The 20,788-nt window shown below is 32.8% G+C and overlaps 1 protein-coding gene across 1 annotated transcript; it reads left to right on the top strand.

The window, feature by feature from the left end:
- Positions 1–1,454: 1,454 nt before the first annotated feature.
- On the top strand, positions 1,455–18,955 carry mus81 (mus81 structure-specific endonuclease subunit). The gene is made up of 5 exons (XM_023156690.2): positions 1,455–2,409; positions 7,305–7,414; positions 7,543–7,862; positions 13,977–14,090; positions 18,508–18,955. The coding sequence occupies exons 1-5, from the start codon at positions 1,667–1,669 to the stop codon at positions 18,751–18,753; spliced, it is 1,533 nt and encodes a 510-aa protein (XP_023012458.2). The 5' UTR covers positions 1,455–1,666; the 3' UTR covers positions 18,754–18,955.
- Positions 18,956–20,788: the final 1,833 nt, after the last annotated feature.

Here is a 20,788-nt window from a genome sequence, read left to right as displayed (position 1 = left end):
ATATTCTGTGATTTAGGTACAACATTTTCTATTCAAAATATCTTACTTAAATTATATACCAAGTAAAAAAGAATGAAAACACACACACAGACACCAGGATTTGTTAGCCACTTTTTTTTTGAAGAAGAATATCATCATCTAGACCAAGCTGCCAGTAGTAGGGACAGTCTAATTGCCTTACATATACAAAGTCACCGATCTCATTGAGACCGTGACCTCATTGAGACCGTTTACAAGTAAACTAATCAACTACGAAAAACAAGGAACAAAAGCAGCCTTTGACATCCGCTGCAGTTCACAGGACTCCTTGTTTTTGTGGCTCAGTTTATATTGGAAGTACCAAACGCAGTATCAACACCAGGATACAAGAGCACAAGTAAGACTGCCGCCATATCCAATGGAAGAAATACGCAATTGTAGAATATGCCCTAGCAGAAATAGACCACATAATAAATCACGAAGACACTGTTATCCTGTCTAATTCAACGAATTACCACGCACGACTTCATAAGAAGGTCATTTAGATCTATAAGCATCCCAACAGTTCCAACAGGAAAGAAAAAGGTATACGGGTAAAAAAAAGGTGGTATCCAGTAATGAAGAAGGCCAGAAATGATTAGAATACAAATCTGATCGATATTTCTCCAGCAGCATACCTATTGACAACGATCAATCAGAACATACCACTGAAAGTGCAGACGAATCAAGAATGAGCATCCTCTTGGATACCCCACAACCATCACCATCGCTCCCACTACTCTCTAAAATTTATGAATACGAGTGAATAAGGAGCTCGCCAGTCAATCGTTGCTGAGACTTCGAACATAACCTTTGACACAGTCAACGCACATACCACTGATGATGTTTGCCGCAGTAGCAGACAAAAAGTTTGGTACTACAAGTTCAATACATCTACTGCCTATCTCTAGGTCAAGATTAGTTTTACAAACTCTGAGAAAAGCTCATAAACAAAACAAACGGTTTGAGGTTTTTGTTACTGTGTCAGCTCCCGATGGTGTAGGGTAAGTAAATTGAGTAGATTTTTGTCCTAAACTGATTTACCATATAAACTTATAGGCGAATATTGAGATTTGAATTTTAATGAAAAAACATTTTCTCAGTGAAAGAATGTGTAAAGATTTGGAGCAAGTTGATTTTATTATGGTCGGTGCTGAAGGGGTTGTTGAGAGTGGCGGTATTGTTAATAAGGTATTTATATGAAATTTTCACTATCTCAACCTGTTAGTATGTTAGTTGTGAAACAAATATTGCAGGTAAACCTAAACCTGCAATTTCAGTTGAATCTCGACGAATTAACATACACACGCACATACGGGGTCACGCGCGCCCGCGCGCATACACACACACACACCTTTTGTAATGTTTTAAGATATGGGTGCAAGTGACATTTAGTTAGCTACACGTGACTCTGTTTACGAGTTCTGTGGATGATACCAGATATTTTTCTTCTGGTAACACTGCATAAAGTAACACGGTTTTACGGTTTTCTTTTATTTTGAAATTTGATTATTTGGAATATCCATGGCCCATGGTGATGAGATGTGAATGTGATCAGGTTGTCTCTGATGTGATAGAGATAAGTGATGTGATAAGTTTAGGCTGTGGTTGACTTTAATTTTTAATTACTTCTGAAACATATACATACATGATGGATTCAATAAAACGACGCCGAATCACCGTGAAATATAAAAGAGCCAACCCTTTATTTGAGCAGTGGATAAGCCAGTGGAAAGAAGAAGCTAAAAATCAAGGTTCAAATAAAGAACGAGCATATTGTAGAGCCCTTGCATCCCTGAAAAAATGCCCCATACCTTTGAATTCTGGTAAAGAATGTAAAATACTGAAAGGTTTTGGTGATAAGCTATGTCAAATGTTAGATAATAAACTCAAAGAACATGAAGTTAATGTTATTGATGATATTACTAACCCAAAACCAGTTCTTGCTAATATACCCAGTATTAGTTCAGAAGTTGGTGTAACACAACCAGAGATAAGTAACGAACTTAAAGAGAATTCAGAAATATGCTCCAATAAAGACAAGAAACAGCTATTTGAAGAAGTCATCCTCATAGACTCTGACACAGAAAGAGAACCTGTTGAAGAACAAAACTCATCTGCATACCCAAAACCAAATAAAAATTCTTGTGAAACCCCACATTCTGTGCAAATGGAAATAAATCTTGAAAATATGCCACTCAGTTCAAAAGTCATAGACCCCAGTATAGGAAAACAACCTGTGACCAACCATACAGACAAACAGAAAAGGATGAAAAAACAGGTATCAAGTACCTCCATAGCTTTTCAAACAAATTGCCAAGATGAATTTTTATATTTTGAGCCCAGAAGCTTTGAAATTGTGTTGTATATAGATACTGGGGAAACGACAGGGTAAGTTACCAACTTTTTGTATGTATTCCTGAATATAAGAATATAATTGTTTTTGAAGTAAATCTTCTTTACGTGTGCTTGACTTGGGGAGTAAGCTGGTGAATATGTAACGAGATCGTTATCAAAAGTGCGATCAGGCAATAGTTCAGTCATTTTAAACCCCGATTCCTAGTGAGCTGAATTTTTCTATACACCTTTATCACGGCGTTGTAATAAAGATGTCAAAAATTGACATTGATGTCTTGCCGGCTAAAAAAGTTATACTTAAAGGTCAAAAGGTTATGAAAATTAGTTTTTCACAAATATATCGTGACCTATTGCTCGGAAGTCAGTATAAAAATTGTTCGTTGTGAATTCATCAAAAAAATGTTTTCTGCATTTTTCTGTAAAATTAACCGTTTTCGAAGTGGAGCGCGGAGAACGCTACTAGAATGCACTCACATACTATTGTACACTATACACCAAGGCGTAAACTCTATTGCTTTTCATTCATGATTTTAAATGTTTTGAAAACTTATATCTGATTGATGGGGCGTTTTTTGAAAAACATACTTATATTATAGAGGTTTTGGAACTTAATAAAATCTACTGTATATAATACAAACTACCTCCATTTATTGTTCCAAGACCCTTTCCCTTATACCTGTCGGATTGTGTTTAGCTCAGTTGAAAAATATTTCAGTAGTTTCATACTTTCGAACAGTTTTCATAAGGAGTGGATACATCTATACTAATATTATAAATGTGAAAGTTTGTAAGGATGTATGTATGTTTGTGGCTCTTTCACGCCTAAACGATCAAACGGATTTAGATAAAACTTTACATAAATACAGCTTATACATCAGAATAACATATATGCTACAATTTACAAAAGTTTTCTGCAATTTGGTCATAATATAATGATAAGTATTAAGTAAGTCGAAAAAATTCTTGCTCCCTGAGAGCTATCTTGGCGTCCGCTGCCTATACCGTTGGAGTTACATGAAGATAATGTACCGTAAGATTTTTTATCGTGAATAGTTCTAAATAAATAGAATACTGGACCATAAATATAATTGAATTGGATATTTTTTTTCACAATGCACAATTTAGAATATCTGTTAAATTCTTATAAAAATTGATACAATCATCATTTTAAATATTTAATATAGATAAACTTTGTCTTTTACACCAAGTAATTTGGACTAATCATTTAAAAGTTATCACGATAAGATTAATTACTTAGTGCAGTTGGCATATTTTTTATTTACTGTATTTTCAAAGTAAAAATACTAATTACTAGCTGTTGCCTGCGGCTTCGCCTGCGTAGAATTTGGTTTGTCACATTAAGTTTTGTGACAGACTATTTTGAACAAATAGTTACAATATTGTTTCATCAACCCAAAACTTCAAGTTTCCAACTTCAAAACTGACGAATTCGATACAATCTTTGAACTCCTATTTTCCCTATTGGAAAAATAGGAGTTCCTGAATTCTAGATTCAGTAGCTTCGGATGTACGTTAATATATCAATCATTCAATCAATCAAATATACTTTATTGTCTGAAGAACTACATCTTGTAGACAAAGTCATAAATAATATGTAAGATACAAAAATCTACATAAAAAACATACACAATTTAAACAAAATACAATAAACATAAGCTAAAAATGTGAAATACACTGAGATATTTAGCAGGAAATAACAGGACATAGAAATAAAAGTTAAGATTCAAGAGAATCGTCAAGATACTCCTGAACTGAATAGTAGGCCCTATCAACAAGTAGCATTTTAAGATTGTCGGTCAATCAATAGGTACCCACTTATATAATACTAGCTGTTCCCCGCTGTTTTACCCACGTACCGTGGGAGCCAACCCTATGTGTTATTCCAGGTCATGATCTATCTATATAACAACTTACATTTGAATCCGTTGTCAAGGTTGTGATTCTATATATTGTCATCATTATTTTTCATTTGTTTAGTATAATTTCCCTACGCCACTGCAAGAGACAGATTAAGGCAAAAATGTGAATTTCGTGTAGACATTTCTAGTTTATTCAGTGGTTGTCTCAGTTTATCTGCATTTGTAGTGGGATAATTATGATAGTCTGATTGGGTGGAGAATATACTATTTATCATTCGCCTAATGAAAGCCATTCTGGGTTTCTGAACAGTCTGGAAAATATTCTTGAAAATTATTTCTATAATAAAAAGTGTACTCTGATTGGAGATTTCAATATTGATTAAAAAAAAGGCAGTTTTTATAGTAAAAAAGTCATAAATATATTCCAACTCATTTGGAATTGATCAATTTGTTAGTGATTATACGCGAGTGACAAATAACAGCAAAACTCTTATTGATTATGTGATCTCTAATGAATCAAATATACGAACTGCTGTACATGATGTACCAAAAATATCTGATCATTCTATAATATCAGTTAACATTTTTGACTGTAGGAAAGAAATTTCAAACAAATTAATTTGTGTAAGAAATTTAAATGAAAGTATATATAAAGAAATTAATTTAGAACTTCTCTCTGTTAATTGGAACTTGAATACAACCAATGTGAATGAAATATTGGATGAAATAGAAACAAAAGTTACTGGAATTGTGAACAAAATAACACCTGAAAAGCAAATACAAATTAAGTCAAATCAATTACCATTCTATGACAGTGAACTGAAAACATTATCAAGAGAAAAAGATATAGCTTATAAAAATTTCAAAAAATGTGCAACCGCTGAAAGAGAACAAAAATGGCAACAATATAAATTATGTGGAAATGTCTAAAACAACTAGTCAAACCAGTAGAATCACATAATATAAAGAGAATTATGTTTGAAAATAGTAATGGTAAAAAAATATGTGATAATCCAATAGAGATTGCCCATAAATTCAATGAATATTTTGTAAACAGTATAATTGAAATAGAAAATAGTATATATTGTGATGAGATATGGACACCGAATAACTATGAACCCATAAACAGTAGGTTCAGTCAATTCAAAAAAATAAACATGTTAACTTTACGTAAAATAGTTTTTTCTCTTGATAAAGTAAATAAAAGTGAAATCATAAATAATAAATTCTTAAAAGAAACTTTCGATGTGTCTGGGCATATATTATTGAACTTTATAAATACTTCACTGTACACGGGACTGTTTCCAAACCAGTACAAAGTTAGTACAGTGACTCCAATTCCGAAAATAAATAATACAAGTGATGCAAGTAATTTTCGTCCAATAAACAGTCTTCCAACCCTTGAAAAAGTACTGGAACTGGCAGTATATGAACAACTAGTTACATACAACTAGTTACATAAAAAAGAATATATTGTTGCTATATTTCTAGATTTCAAGCGTGCCTTTGAAACAATTAATAGGAAAACTTTAATCAATAAACTGAAGTATTATGGTTTAACTGGAAAAGCTTTAAACTGGTTAGATAGTTATCTTGAGCAAAGAAGTCAAAGGACTAAAATTTGTGATGTAATGTCTGATCAAATTATAAATGACATAGGTGTACCACAAGGTAGTGTTTTGGGACCACTGCTATTCATTATTTATATAATCATTTATAGCTGATATCATTATCAGCTATGTATCTGATTCACACCATATTAATTTATTTGCTGATGATACCCTTGTATATACGGAAAACTGTAATTTAAAAAAAGCTGTACAAAATATCAATATATCATTAAAGAACGTTGAATTATATCTACAAGTGAATAAACTCAAATTGAATATCAATAAATCTAAGGCAATGATTGTTACAACAAATTCGAATCAAAGAAAGATTGATACTATCGACGTTAATATCAGCATATTCAATAATCAACTCACAATTGTAAATGAATTTAAGTACCTAGGATTCATTATAGACCATCAATTAAACTTGCATAAGCATGCCGAATATACCATTAGAAAGATATGTAAGAAAATGTATTTTTTCTCTAGAATTTCAAAATCTTTATCAACCTTTGCTAGACTAACATGTTACAACTGCATAATAAGGCCACACTTTGACTACTGTGCCACACTGATGTATCTATTCAACCAAAATCAAATGGGACAGTTGCAGAAACTACAAAATCGAGATATGAGAATCATTTTGAGATGCAACCAGCATACCCCTATTGAATCTATGTTGAATACTTTACAATAGCAGCCGGTACATAAAAGACTCTATTATTTGAGCATGATTTTTATTTTCAAAATTACGGGTGGGATACAACCAGCGTATCTTAGCAGATATTTAGTTCGAAATAGTGACATTCATTCATATAACACAAGAACATGTAATACATTTTATAGATCCCGAACAAACTATAAGAGTGGAATGAATTCATTGTTCTTTTAAAGGTCTAGATAGTTTCAATAAGTTACCTGATGAAATAAAACATGTAAATTCCTCAAAATGATTCAAAAAGTTTATATTAGAATATATCAAATTGTAATACATGACGCAGTGTAAAATTATATATAGATATAAATTATTCATATATATTGAACTATATATTGTATATTAGGATTCCTAAAATAAAGTCTACTACTACTACTACATGAATTATTTTCTGTAATTTCCAAAAACGTTTTTAGTGTTTGATGAACTTTGTAACCCTGTACCACACACATACTGAAAACTGGTTCTTCCCTTTATTATCAATCCTATTATACTTTTCCTCTCAAATTTGTTCAAGAAAATGAATAACCATTATTAATATTAATGTGATGAACCAATGGTCATTCACTTTGACTTACTGAATTAATAAAAAAAAATCTATCACATTTGTCTAGAACTGACATATTCATTAAAAATATAAAAAGGTTGGTATTACTTCTTGATGCGTCCATGTGTTTGGATTACCAGTACTTCAGTATTCATACGGTTGTAATTTGTTTTCAGAAGCAATGTTGTTGTGAAGAATGACCCACTTCTAGCCGAACTCACAAAACTACCTCATGTTCCTGCATATGAAGTTAAGCGCTTAAGCGTTGGAGATTTTGTTTGGATATGTAAGTTTCAGTATTCAGTTTCATTAAAAATCTTAATCAACTATGAGTATAGTTTAAAAGTGCCTCAAATAGAATAGAGATTATCAACCATATAATCAATGTATGTATATATCATTTATTTTTTTAAGGCAGGCACCGGATCAGTAAAAAAGAACTTATTCTTCCTTATATTATTGAAAGAAAGAGATTAGATGACTTTGCAAAGAGTATTCGAGATGGTCGATACCATGAGCAAAAGTTTCGATTGAAAAGATGTGGTATACAAAACAAGACCTACTTGGTAGAAAATTACATCAGTAAACATTTGGGTCTGCCATTGCAAACTTTGTTACAAGCAGCAACCAACACGGCGATTCAAAATGGATACCATGTGAAAATCACATCAAATTTAAGGCATACTGCCCAGTATTTGAGCAGATTCACCAAAAAGCTCAATGAGAAATTCAAGGTAATTGTGTTTGAACATTTTTCATGTCATATATCGTTCATAAGTGCCTTCTAGTCAATTTATTAAGTACAAAGTACATTGTGTACAAAACACCCTTAAAATAATACATACATTCATGATTATCAGATAAATAAACAATATCAAAAATTCCAGACTCACATCAATTTTTCATTTTGATTCACGCCTTTGAGCAGTTACTTGATGAATAAAGTATTTTTCATTGACTGCTAGACAATGACCTTCTCAGGCATTAAATTTGTCTCTGTCATTTTATAGAACAGTGTTATGTATCACCTAATTCAGTCTTTTAGGTCACAGATATTATCAGGCCTCTCCATAGAGACTTCTGATTTTAAAAATTCCAACGAGCTAAGATCAGGTGATCTATTGGGCCATTCCATTGTTCCCATTTTCATATCCGCCATCCCGGAAAGGTTCGGTTTACAAACTCGGGCACAGTTGTGATGAAATGTGGCGGTACACCATACATTTGAAACCAGATTCAGCAATTTAAAGCATAAATTATTTGAATATTAGGATGATGTTTGTATACAAATCAGATACAATGCCAAATAATAGGTGTTTTGGCCTGTTGAAATGAAACATTTCTGAAAAAAATACTTCGAAAAAACTTCCATTTCTATTATTTTGTTCCATTATTGCTCTTTGGTCAGAGTCGTCTTTAGCCATTTCATGGACGAAACATACTTTAAAATTCAATTTAATTTTTTATTTATTCATTTTACGTTTGAGAAAGTATAGCGAAGCACGTGTCACGAATTTTGTAAAATCCTTTACAGTGAAAATTATACAATAATCTATATTAATGAGTTTCAATATGGATTGTCATCAAGTATCAGCCAGTAATATTCAATTATCAAGGAATATAATAGGAAAATAGACTGAATTCAATTGATATCAGACGGACATTGATATATATGGATCATACTTCAATTGAATGAAGTAAGGACACGGCTTAACGAGAACATTTTTTGAACTCTTATCAAATTTTTGTTTTGAAGGGATCTCTACCTTTGTAGCCATTATAAAAATTTGAACCAGGTACAGTTGATCAAATTGAAGATAATCTGTAAAACTCTAAAGGAAACTGAACAAGTTTAATTAAAACAACGATAAAAATAAAAAACAACAATAAAAATTAATTGGCGCCTCGGGGCGACTTCATTGATTCCAGTGGTGCATTTGCTTTTTCAGCTGCAGGAAAACCCAGAAAAACCTGCAGCACCACATCATCTGAAGATCTTGATCTACCAATGTCCTCTCTCTTATAAAACAAAATGTAGGGTGTCTTCAGAGGCTCCAATAGATTTAATGCATCGCCAGAACACTGCGTGACACGACTATCGTCAAACTTAAACCAGTCCGTTTCGTCTTTGACCAAGGCGTAATAATGACTAAATTCAATGCCAGAACCACAGTGAACAATGACTGCATGAATATTATAATAGTGATCTGCTAGATTGAAATGTTCATCTAATTCGAACCTTCCAAAGAGTTTCTTGCTTCCGTCAGAGGTTGAGTCTTGTTTGAAGATCATCAGTGCCTCAGCTATACTTGTTTCCTTATAACAGTCAGTTAGTTTGGCGCATGTTTGGCAATACAGTCGATCATCACCTGTTAAAAATTCCATTTTCAGATGATTTAACAATAAGCTTTGCACGGACTGGTTATTAGTCGTATTAGAAAAAGCTAGATGAAGTTTCAGAAATTCACATAAGTTTTCGCTACCTCTTGAACATTTACTACAGAGAAAACAAGTGAGGATTTTTCCAGCAAAAAATTTACAAACACAAGACGAGGTGGACTGTACGGAATCATTCTATCCAGAGCGGTCAGGAGTATTGATTTTGCTATTGTTTTGTTCACGAAGAGTATTCAACGAGAACCCCAAGAATTCGAAACAATCCTCTTGTTGTCCTAACGAGTATCTAGTGGACTTCAAAGACTCCAGGAAATCGGTTGGAGGGAAAGGTGATACATTCTTACGAAACTGCAGCTGCATGAACAGGTGTTTGAGTTTGATGAATAAGTAGGAAACATTCCCGTTCTCGTTCATCATTAAAACCTCGTTTTTGAAATTCTTCATCATGAACAACACTTGTAAAATGTTATTCATGTAGCAAGTGTTTCCTAAATTATCCAATCCAATTTTCTTCTCTAGATTTTCAGGACAACTCTCTACTGATTCGTAAGGAAGAACACGTTTCACAGAATCTTCATAAGAACCATTTCTCAAGCTGCGATCGATCCTTCCAAGTGAAGAAGGATTTCGTAGGGGGATCGATTCGGATCTTGCTTCATGAAGCTCTTTCACTGAAAGGGAACCAGAACTACGGGGGCTGCAACTCATATTTGGGGTTCAAGAATGAAATACATGATCTCATCAAAATTATGTGAAGGAGAAATAGTTTCAAGGACCAAAGCAGCATTGCCACGTTGAATAGCAATACTAATTCTTGAATTTCACTAGTTCGGACTTCCATTGTCTACTATATAAAATGATTTGAAATCCCTGAAACAACTAAAAAAGAAGAATTGAAAATGATTAGCTGAAAATAACAATTATATTAACCAAAATAAACCTGAAATGAAATAATAGTGAAATAAAATACAAGTAAAAATAGAACAATTGAATAAATCAAAATAAAGAAATGAAAAAAGAAAATAAAAACAAAAAATAAACAGTGGAGAGATTCCAAGTCACGTTAGTTCACGACGTTTCGATTGTTAGTATCTACAATCGTCTTCGGGTGATGACTGGACTGATTCCTCCGAGAGATGACTATTTATAGGTCGTTCGAGTACTTTCACTTATTCCCGCTTTCCATTTTCCGCTTCACTGGTTCCGTGGAAGATGACCGTTTTGGCGGGAGTTGGCCATTTTTCGCTTGATGATGGGTTTCCATATGTTGCGTATTTCTACGCTGGCTTGGCTGAATACGTTGTTGGACAACATGTATGCGGCTTCCTTGAATTTTCTCCTAAACCAATGTTCCTCTCTGTGCAATATCTCAGCTTGGGACCACTCGATGTTGTGTTGCTGGGTCCAAACATGGTCTGTTATTCCTGATTTGCTGGTTTCCCCTCGCTGTGTGTGTTGCTTGTGCTCGGCAATGCGAACATTCAATGGCCTCTTAGTTTCACCAATATAGGATTTTCCGCACTCACGGGGTATCCTGTAAATGCAATTCTTGAAATCGCAGTCCGCGTTTGGTGGCCTGGTTTTCGTGAGGCTGCTACGGATAGTGTTACCGGATCTGAAGCTGGTTCTGATGTTGTACTTGAAACCAATTCTTCTTATCCTCTCCGATAAATAATCCTCTGATGTGGGGAAGTGCAAGCACTGGTTGTGACGGCTTCTCTTCCTTGCGAGGCTCCTGCTGTCTTCTAGCCAAAGTCTTTTCTACCATCGCTTTGGAGTAGCCATTCCATTGAAGATCATTTTTGATGATGTCTAGTTCCTTCTCGAGACCTTCCTTCGTATTACAGAGCCCAAAAGCACGGTCTAATAGAGTCAAGACACTATTAGACCAAACACGGACTGCGATTCCAAGAATTGCATTTACCGGATACCCTGTGAGTGCGGAAAATCCTATATTGGTGAAACTAAGAGGCCATTGTAGATACCGAAGACGAAACGTCGTGAACTAACGTGACTTGGAATCTCTCCACTGTTTATTTTTCATATTTATTTTCTTTTTCATTTCTTTATTTTATTTATTCAATTGTTCTATTTTTACTTGTATTTTATTTCACTATTATTTTATTTTGGTTAAAATATTTGTTATTTTCAGCTAATCATTTTCAATTCTTCTTTTTCAGTTGTTTCAGGGATTTCAAATCATTTTATATAGTAGACAATGGAAGTAAGAACTAGTGAAATTCATCATGAAACATTGTCAATCACCTTCAAACAAATACTAATTCTTTCTATAAAAAAACTCAATATTTTTCTGTCCAGTATTGTATTAGATTGTTTCAAAAGTTTTGTCCTTTCTAATGTCTTGTGTTTTCGTAGCTCCATATTTCAATAAATATTTATTCTACTGTGTCAATATTATAGTGGATCTATTACCTTACTCTATTATAAAATATTTGTCAGAATAGATATTCTTATGAAGGGAACCTGCAAAGAGAATAAGACACAAATGTTTTTTCAAACCACCTTATTTATTTTAATATTTCAATTCATACAAATGCAATTAATATTTAAACCCAAGCAAATAATTTTCTTCGGGTTCCTAGATTGATCCAATCAGTTGTACCTGACACTCTTATCTTTAATTTTGATTACTGTGCTCTTAGATGTAAGTTTAATATGATTGTCATTCCTGAAAATTAAGCTATATTCTAATCTATATAGAGAAATTTTGTACTCTATATTTTTGTCCGAAACAGCCTGAAAAATTATCCAGGAGGAGACTGACCCATCACAAACGGTGCGTGGGATGGCGAAAGAACTGGGCGTCACCTCCCATGCAGTTTTTGATGGTTTAAAACGTATTAGAAAGTTTGAATAGTCGGCGGAAATTGTCACGTTTTGGGGCCTGTTCTTTGCTTTTGCGCAAACAAAATGATCCTTTTTTGGAACGGATCGTCATGTTTCATGAAAAGTGGATCCTTTACGACAACAGGCGATGTTCAGGGCAGTGGTTGGACACTGATGAGCCACTCAGGCACTTTCCATAGGCGAAAACTCGCTAAAAAGGCTGTGGTCACTGTATGGAGTTCAGCGGATGGTGTGATCCACTATTCGTGGAGAAACATATGGATATCACGAACTTCACGTATATTCTTGAGCAGTTCTTAAATGTAGACCACTAACTATTAAAATCTTAAATTTTTGAAAATGACTAACGATGGTGTTTTTTGTTCTACATGAAACCCTTAAAACTGCAATATTCAATGGTTGAACTATAAAATTGAGTAAATGACTGCATATCTAATCAGAACCATGGTTATTGACATGTTGATTGAACATGCTTTTTTATTAAAAAATATCTTGTGAATATCTGATTCAGCGATTTGATTCTACAATACTTTCATCATCTACTTTTGATGCAATGTTATTTTAGTGTTTTTTCTTCCCGTTGAGTTCATGTATAATTTGCCGAGTACCTTTACTTTTATTTGAGCAAATTTAGATTTTATTAAAATAAAATTGACTTTCGGGTCTTTGTGAGAATTTTTAAATAACATTTTCCTTGAGATTTTTCAATAACAGTTTAACAAACAGAGACACGTGTTTCACTATACAACTGCTTCTTCAGAGATGTTAAGTAGTACTGAACATGCCTTGAGAACGTTGATGAATTTTCATCTAGTATCGGGCAATTTCATCACATTTTGTAAGAGTTGTTCGTGTTGCTTTTCAGCAATCTTATATTCAGAATAAAGTATTGGAAATTGTTTTTCAGATTTTATAATAAGAATGAAAAAAAAAACACATTAACTCAATTATTAATATATTTACTTCTTCACATTCAAAATCCGAATCAGTTTGACAATGAAATGAAAAAAGTAGATGAACTTTGTAACAATAAAAATTGAAAAATGTCAAAGTGCTGAAACAAATCATTCTTCAGTTTGGCCACTATATGAAGTGCTGCATCTGGCATATTGACAAAGACTTTATACTTATTACACTGATTACGTGTGTTTTAGAGGAGAGTAAACAATACATGGTTTGATAAATTGATGGATAAAGCCGTTACTACATGGTAGGAAATCATAATGAAGAAAAGGTAATTGAAACTTTCTATGTTTCTTACCGCTTTTTAAAAGTAGTAAAAATATAGAAAGTTTCAATTCTCTTTTCTTCATAATACATGGTTTCCTAATGACCCCCCTGCAATAGTACAATAATGATATCAATACGGATAGGATGAAGTTTCTGAGCACAGTGTAATTGAAATCAATTCAATATCACTTTTGAGTATGCATATTACTGTAGATTCAAGTATATCTAACTCTAAAGCGATTTGGTATGATGATGACGAAGGACATGAACTGCTTTTAACATGTAACTTGAAAACTACTTGAATTTTTATATAATTAGTACTGCATTGTGGAACATGGAGTTTTTATTTTTAGGACAAAGCTGTGATGAGCTGTCCAAAAGACAGTTTGGACGAAAATCAATTGAATGATGATTTATTTTCACTGATGACTTTCAAGGAGTTCAATGAAACCTCTTTAAAAAACAAGGTGAGAGTTTTGGTCTGGTTCTTTGTGAAATCTATATTGATTTCTTTACGTGAGAACTGGTGAATATATTCAGAATTATAAAAATTATTAAAACCGATTTACTGACAGTCTTTCACACGAAGAAGCATACAAATTGTTTCAACTTTGTATTAAATGCACAATATTTATTGTTCGTATGTCCAGATCAACAAAACTGGAAATATTCGAATACCTTCATATCCGCTTCGGGAATTTTTTCAGATTTGTAGCACCGAATATCTTGAATGAGAAGTAATATAATTCTGTAGGAAACATCTCATGATCAGAAATACCATTGACAATGTTTCAAATGCAGTTACTGCTGTTTATGGAGGGGTAATGGGGCTAGTCCCTTCCCCGACACCAACAATCAATACATTGCAATGAGGGCGACAGCTGATTAACGGAAAAACAGATTTCAAAAAGATTTTTTTTAACACATACTTTCACATATAAAGTATTCACCATGACAATTACCCCTCCACAGAAATTTTGAGCCAAATTCGCCTTTATTTGAAATTCCGATTTCAAATTCAACACCAACGTCGAAAAATTACATATTGACATACTGGAAAAAGTAAAAAAAGTTAACCAAACTGATGATATTCCAACAACATTTTTAAGTTTTTTTTATTTTTATTTTCATACAAAATTTTCTTCACTGAAGTGCTTACTTCCGTGATCTTAATGTATTTGTTATTTGCCTAAGATGCAGAGATCAAATGTTTCATATCTCTAATTCATTCTTATTTGTCCTTCTTTGACAAAAATCAGCCGAAAGGGTAAGGGACCTGGCCTCCATCCCGATTGAACTGAAGACGTTGGTCAGGTCTAATTCAATCTTGTCAATTAATTGACTGCTGTCTTTTGGTTACATTATAAAAAAAAAGTTTAATCAATTTTTGTCACAGTATTGCAACTTTTCTGTGTCACTCATCATAGAAAAAATAATACTGTGACAACACATTAATTAGAATATTTATATCAATTTTTTCGCGTAGATTTTTCAATAATTTGCAGTAGAATTCGGGGCTACTGAACATAAAAAATGTAAATATCCATTTTATCAACAATTTAATATATTTCTATTTCCAAATCCAACAATCTGGCTAGGAAGGGTCGTCTACTTCAAAAGTTAAAGCCGTTCCTCAAACTAAAACTTTTATTTTTATGATTATTGGATTTGGAGCCAATTTTAGCTACATTTTTGAAATACAGAAGTAGAGTAGGTGTATGAAATTTTCAATAAGCTATGAAATTTGCATTGCAACAAAGTCCTCACATCAAACTGTGGGCCGCAATGTCAGCAATCATGACACCCCCTCCTGCTACCGTAAACTGAAAAATCTCTAAACTCTTGATGACTACACAAGTGAAATAATAAATAACCACCATAGTTGAATTGATAACATTATATGAGCAGTGAAAAGATGATGGTGCAATATAGGAATAATAATATATTATTAATACTAAATAATATACAGTGCGGACACTTTTGAATGGGACAAGATATCAAGGTCAGACAAATTTTCATAAAAAAGCATCATATTTAATACTTTTCAATAAGAAAAAAAAAAGTGTGGCGTAACTTGCCGCCCAGAAGGTACTATCTAGTTTTTCCCTCAAATACCTCTGTAACGTTGTTTTTTTTATTCAGTTAGCTCAGTTGGAGGTTGTACGAACTGAAACTATATTCTTAAGAACTATTTAGAGGAATCAAGAGATCACATCTACAAAAAACAAATATGGTCTACACTAAGAGAATCGAAAATGCTTCTTGACAAATCTCGCATTTTACTTGAACAACTAAAGAATCCAAACGAGATCAATGCATTTTTCATTGACTCTTTACAGATCGATGAACCACCTGACGAACTTTTGATTTTCTGTAAAACCAATCGAAAAGTGAATGCATCATTTCACTTTGAAGAAGTAAATGATTTGTTCGTCTACACAATGTTATGTAACACCAGAACAGTTGCTTGAGGGTGTGATGGGATGAAAGTTAGGTTGATCAAATTCTTGTCAAAGTCTTACCTATGAAGTCTAGGCCTACTGAATGTAATGACTTGCGAGCAGTAAGCATTTTACCAACATTGTCCAAAGTATTGGAGAAGGCTATCGAAGTGCAGAAAAAATTTCATTGCTGCCTACAGTTCAATCTGGATTTCGAAAGGGCTATAGTTGCACAGCCGTCCTCTTGGATGTCGCTGATGATATTTTCAGAGTTACTTATCAAGGATTTTGCACTGTATTAACTCTTCTGGACTTCAGTTGTGCACCGACTGTTATTGAACATCTTGTACTTTATTAGGCTCTCTGAGGCAACTCGGACATTTTTCAGCTACTTGACTAATAAAACAAAAAGTATTTATAGATAATAACCAATCTCAGTATAAGGATCTTCTTGCTGGTGTACCCCAGGGTACTATTCTAGAGCCGTTATTGTTTACCATATACACTTCATGTCTCAAAGATTCTCTTGAAAAATGTTCCACTCATCTATACTGATGACACAAATATATTACAGCTTTCATCTGGAAGACAAAGAAACTGCCTCCATTCTCATCAATACAGACATTGATGCTGGCATTGGTTAATAAAGCTAAAAGCCTCGGTATTCTGATACTAAATTGAGATTCAAAAAGTATATCAATGGTCATTACAATGAGCATATTCAATTTTGAAAACGATATACGGAAGTCGAAAAGCTGTAACACTGTATGTGAAAGTTATTCTTAGTGAGACATTGGTGGTGTCATTGTTCAATTATGGTGATTCCCTTTATGGTCCTTGCTCAATTATGGTGATTACTCATATGGTCCTTGCTCAACAAGCCATCATCAAAACGAAATTCAAAAGGGACAAAATTCATGTTGAGGACTGATTTTTTTAATCTATAGACGTTACATTAATTACGAGCTCCGGATGGTTGAATATGGCTAACAGGAGACATCTACATAGTGCCAATCTCTTTCATAGGATTATCACGGAAATATTATTTTTCGTTTCGACATCCGCAATTTGACCGTGAGGTTCAAATCACCAGAATATATAATAAACTTCCCCAGAAGGTTAAACACTAGAGCATTTCACATTTCAAAAATCACCTAAAGTTATATTTACTTCAAAATCAATCAATCAAAATCAATTAGTAAGTTTCCAGTCATTCTTTAATTTTTAAGCAACCTCAATCAACTATATTTTGTTTTTTTTTCTTAACCTTTTATTCTGAAAATGAAACGCACTATCTACATGTAAAATCATTACAGAGACTTTATGAAAGTTGAGTGGAAGAACAGTTTTTTTAGAGACTTGTCTATACAAAAAGTGAACTCTGGGCCTTTTATTTTCATTTATATTGAATTACGTTCAGATTAAAATATTATAATAGTATCTAATAAGTGGAAATAATGAAGGCGTCAATTATCATATTATTAAACGCGAACTCTCCTTGCAAGTGTTTTAATGATGTTCCAGAAAAAATGTGAGAGTGGTTGGATTTTTCGGTTCTTGGAACGACGATTGGCTTTTCAAATTAACTTTAACGTGTCCAGCTCAGCACGCTGAAGATACAAGACTATTGTCACTGACGAGTGATATCGAGTCTATTCTTATCCTGGTTTGTCAACTAACTGAATTACATTAGAGGTGTGTAGCGAACCTCATCGGTGGCTAATATCAGAACTACTGACTCAGTACCTCTAGCCACCTGAAACGGTGATGGTATATTTTTACTGATCAACACTATTCAAGTATGTAGCCAAATGCTGCAATTTTAGAATTTATTTATTCATCACTGATGAATTTACATATACATACAAGAGAATACATATATACATGCAAAAAACTTATCGGTCAACACAATTATTTAGGAATCGAGTTGCATACTCCATTACACCTCGTTTGGTGTTTTTGTTTTTTATTTTAAGAAATAGAATCAACCAATAATTAACAGTTTTATATTCTACACGATAAAAATCGTGATTTCAATAAAAAATTTAATCTAAAGTCAGTTCATCCCAATAAATATTCAAAGTATTCACGCTCAGTTGATAATGATAATGAAGTATGCTCACAAATTAATTTCTTCACGTTGAATTCGTTGTAAGCAGATCTTATCTGGAATGGACTTTGGTTGTGTAACATATACTTTAGATTTCCATTCAGCCACTCCCGAATAAGCCTATATTAATGAAAAGATGCACTATATTGTAGAAACATAATATCAGTTGAAAACAAATGTGGTTTGATGTGAATTGGTTCATCAATCATAGGTACGATTTGATAAATTTTTTCTCACAAAAATGTGGACAGATACTATCTGATTTATTCAATGAATAACTCACCACAACATAATCTAAAATAAAATTTTTAATTCTAAGGACATGATTTTCAGGCAACGACGGTGACAGAACTGTTTGTCAAAATGTTGGTACAAGTTAAAGGAATTTCAGTCGAGAAGGCCTTGGCAATTGTGGAAGTTTATCCCTCTCCTGCACTTTTACTAAAGGCCTATTTGGAGAATGAAGATGTCAAACCGGAAAAACTGCTAGAACAGATACAATTCGGGAAATATAAAAAAAAGATTGGACCTGCATTGAGCAAAATTGTTTCAGATCTTTTCACTTTGGAACGTTTGTAAAAAATAGTTTTTATTTTTTATATGTATTCTAAACAGCTCTTTTTTTGTAATGTGGGACATGTTGCTAATTATTTTTTTACTCTGAAATTATTTGCATTTTACAATTGTGATATTTTATGTAGTAATTTTTTATTGAATGCAGAGATATATACAAATGTTTAGAATATAGTACATTGTACATTAAAAAATCAGGAAACCACAAGTATAAGAAATTATTATTTTTATAATAAAACGATCAATTCATCGATTATAAACTAGCTACTGTACTAACATAACTTATACCTATGCTCCATATCCATGAAAAATCGACTTTGGTATAAGTTTCATAATTTTTAAATTATTCTTAGAATAAAAGAAAAATATTGAGCAGTGAATTGGCGCAGTGGTAATGCGCCTGACTCATGACCGGAAGGTGGTGAGTTCAATCCCAACCTCGACCAGATATTTTTCTCGAGAGAATTTACCTAGTTGAAGTTGAGATTTTTCTGCAACGATACATGGCTGACGGACTGTGAATAGTCATGATGCTCCCTAGGTGGTTAGGGGAGTTATTAACATTGCCTACCCAGGACACGAGGCTAATGACCACTGTAGTCGATGCCGATGACAAAAAGAAAAATAAAAGTACTTTGCACGGTTTTTTCAATGACATTTCACAACAAATTTAAGATTTTTGATTGTGTAATTCAAGTGAGTAAAATTAATTTGAGTTAGTTGTTGTTGTTGGAATACAATTGGTATTGTTTGTCAACTCAATATTAGAACTGACACTTTTATAGGTAGTATCTAAATATTCTACTAATTAATACATTGTGTGTTGAATTCACACTGCTCAATCACTTTACTATCACTGCCTATATTTAAGTATATATAGGGTGTAACATAAGTACGTTAAAATATTCAAGTGACGTATTCCTGAAACAATTTTGAAAAAAATTCTATATGAACTTGTGTCCAGAAATGGTTTGTTTCGGAGATATAGGGTGTTGAAATTGAATTTTTTGTCCGTTTTTTAAAAATTGAATTTTTTGTCCGTTTTTTAAATATTGATTTTGCAAAAAATTAGTTATTTGCACGAAATTTAGTAACCGGGGTCATTTGTCGTGGGAAATCATAATTTCGTATTAATTTTTGTGTAACATTTAGAGGGCGCTGCAGCGTACGCTGTCATTATTTGTTTAAATTGTCCTAACTTTTTTGACAGTACACTTTTGGTATTTTTCATGAAAAAACCTAATTCCCACACCTTTCTCAAGTAAAAAGATGCTCTTCCTCAACAACGCTGGAGTTGATCGTTTTCAAGATATTTACAATTTTCTATATCAATGCATACAAGTTGGATCAATCGTCAAGTCCCTTATTTCAATTAATCACTGTACTTTATTGTCTAAGAAAAAAATCTTATTGACAAAGCATATGAAAACAATACTATTACACAAAATAACATACACATATATATATATATATATATATATATATATATATATATATATATATATATAACACATATATGCACATATACACACACACATATATATATGAAATACAAGTTATCAAGTAATTATAAAGAAAAATAAAAATATAATAGTCGAAGTTATGTAAAATTTCCAGAACTGTAAAAAGTTCAAAAAATAAAACGTAAATCAGAAGCTGGTCTCAAAGCCTGTCTCCAAAATATTCGACCAAGCTGTAATACGCTTTTAAGAGCAAAAGTTCTTTTACACGGTTACGGAATACCTTGTAGTTCACTATACTTTTCATTTCAGTAGGTAAATGATTGAAAATCTTAAGACTCTCAAACAAAACAGAATGTTTTGGTAACGTTTTTATTGGAATAGGCAGAGGTATGTCGTGAATTTGACGGGTAAAGTAGGTATTTTCTGATCTATAGCATTCTCTTCTTTTAAATATGAGACTTACTGTTTCCAAGATAAAAATGCAGTGTACAGTCAGTAATTTATTATTGATAAATAGGGGTTTGCAAAGGTCCCTAATATTGGCTTTGTAGATGAATTTCACTGCTCGTTTTTGCAAA

This window comes from Leptinotarsa decemlineata, unplaced genomic scaffold (assembly GCF_025532065.1).
Source record: "Leptinotarsa decemlineata unplaced genomic scaffold, Ldec_3_MD MMD2_tig00000026_RagTag_RagTag, whole genome shotgun sequence".
NCBI classification, from domain to species: domain Eukaryota; kingdom Metazoa; phylum Arthropoda; class Insecta; order Coleoptera; family Chrysomelidae; genus Leptinotarsa; species Leptinotarsa decemlineata.
This window is presented reverse-complemented; position numbering and strand designations above follow the sequence as displayed.

Bases quoted from the DNA above. Each gene is read 5' to 3' on its own strand.
- mus81 (XM_023156690.2), top strand. From the start codon at position 1,667: ATGATGGATTCAATAAAACGACGCCGAATCACCGTGAAATATAAAAGA. The intron at 2,410-7,304 runs GTAAGTTACCAA...ATTTGTTTTCAG, and splicing joins GATACTGGGGAAACGACAGG to AAGCAATGTTGTTGTGAAGA. The intron at 7,863-13,976 runs GTAATTGTGTTT...TTTTATTTTTAG, and splicing joins AGCTCAATGAGAAATTCAAG to GACAAAGCTGTGATGAGCTG.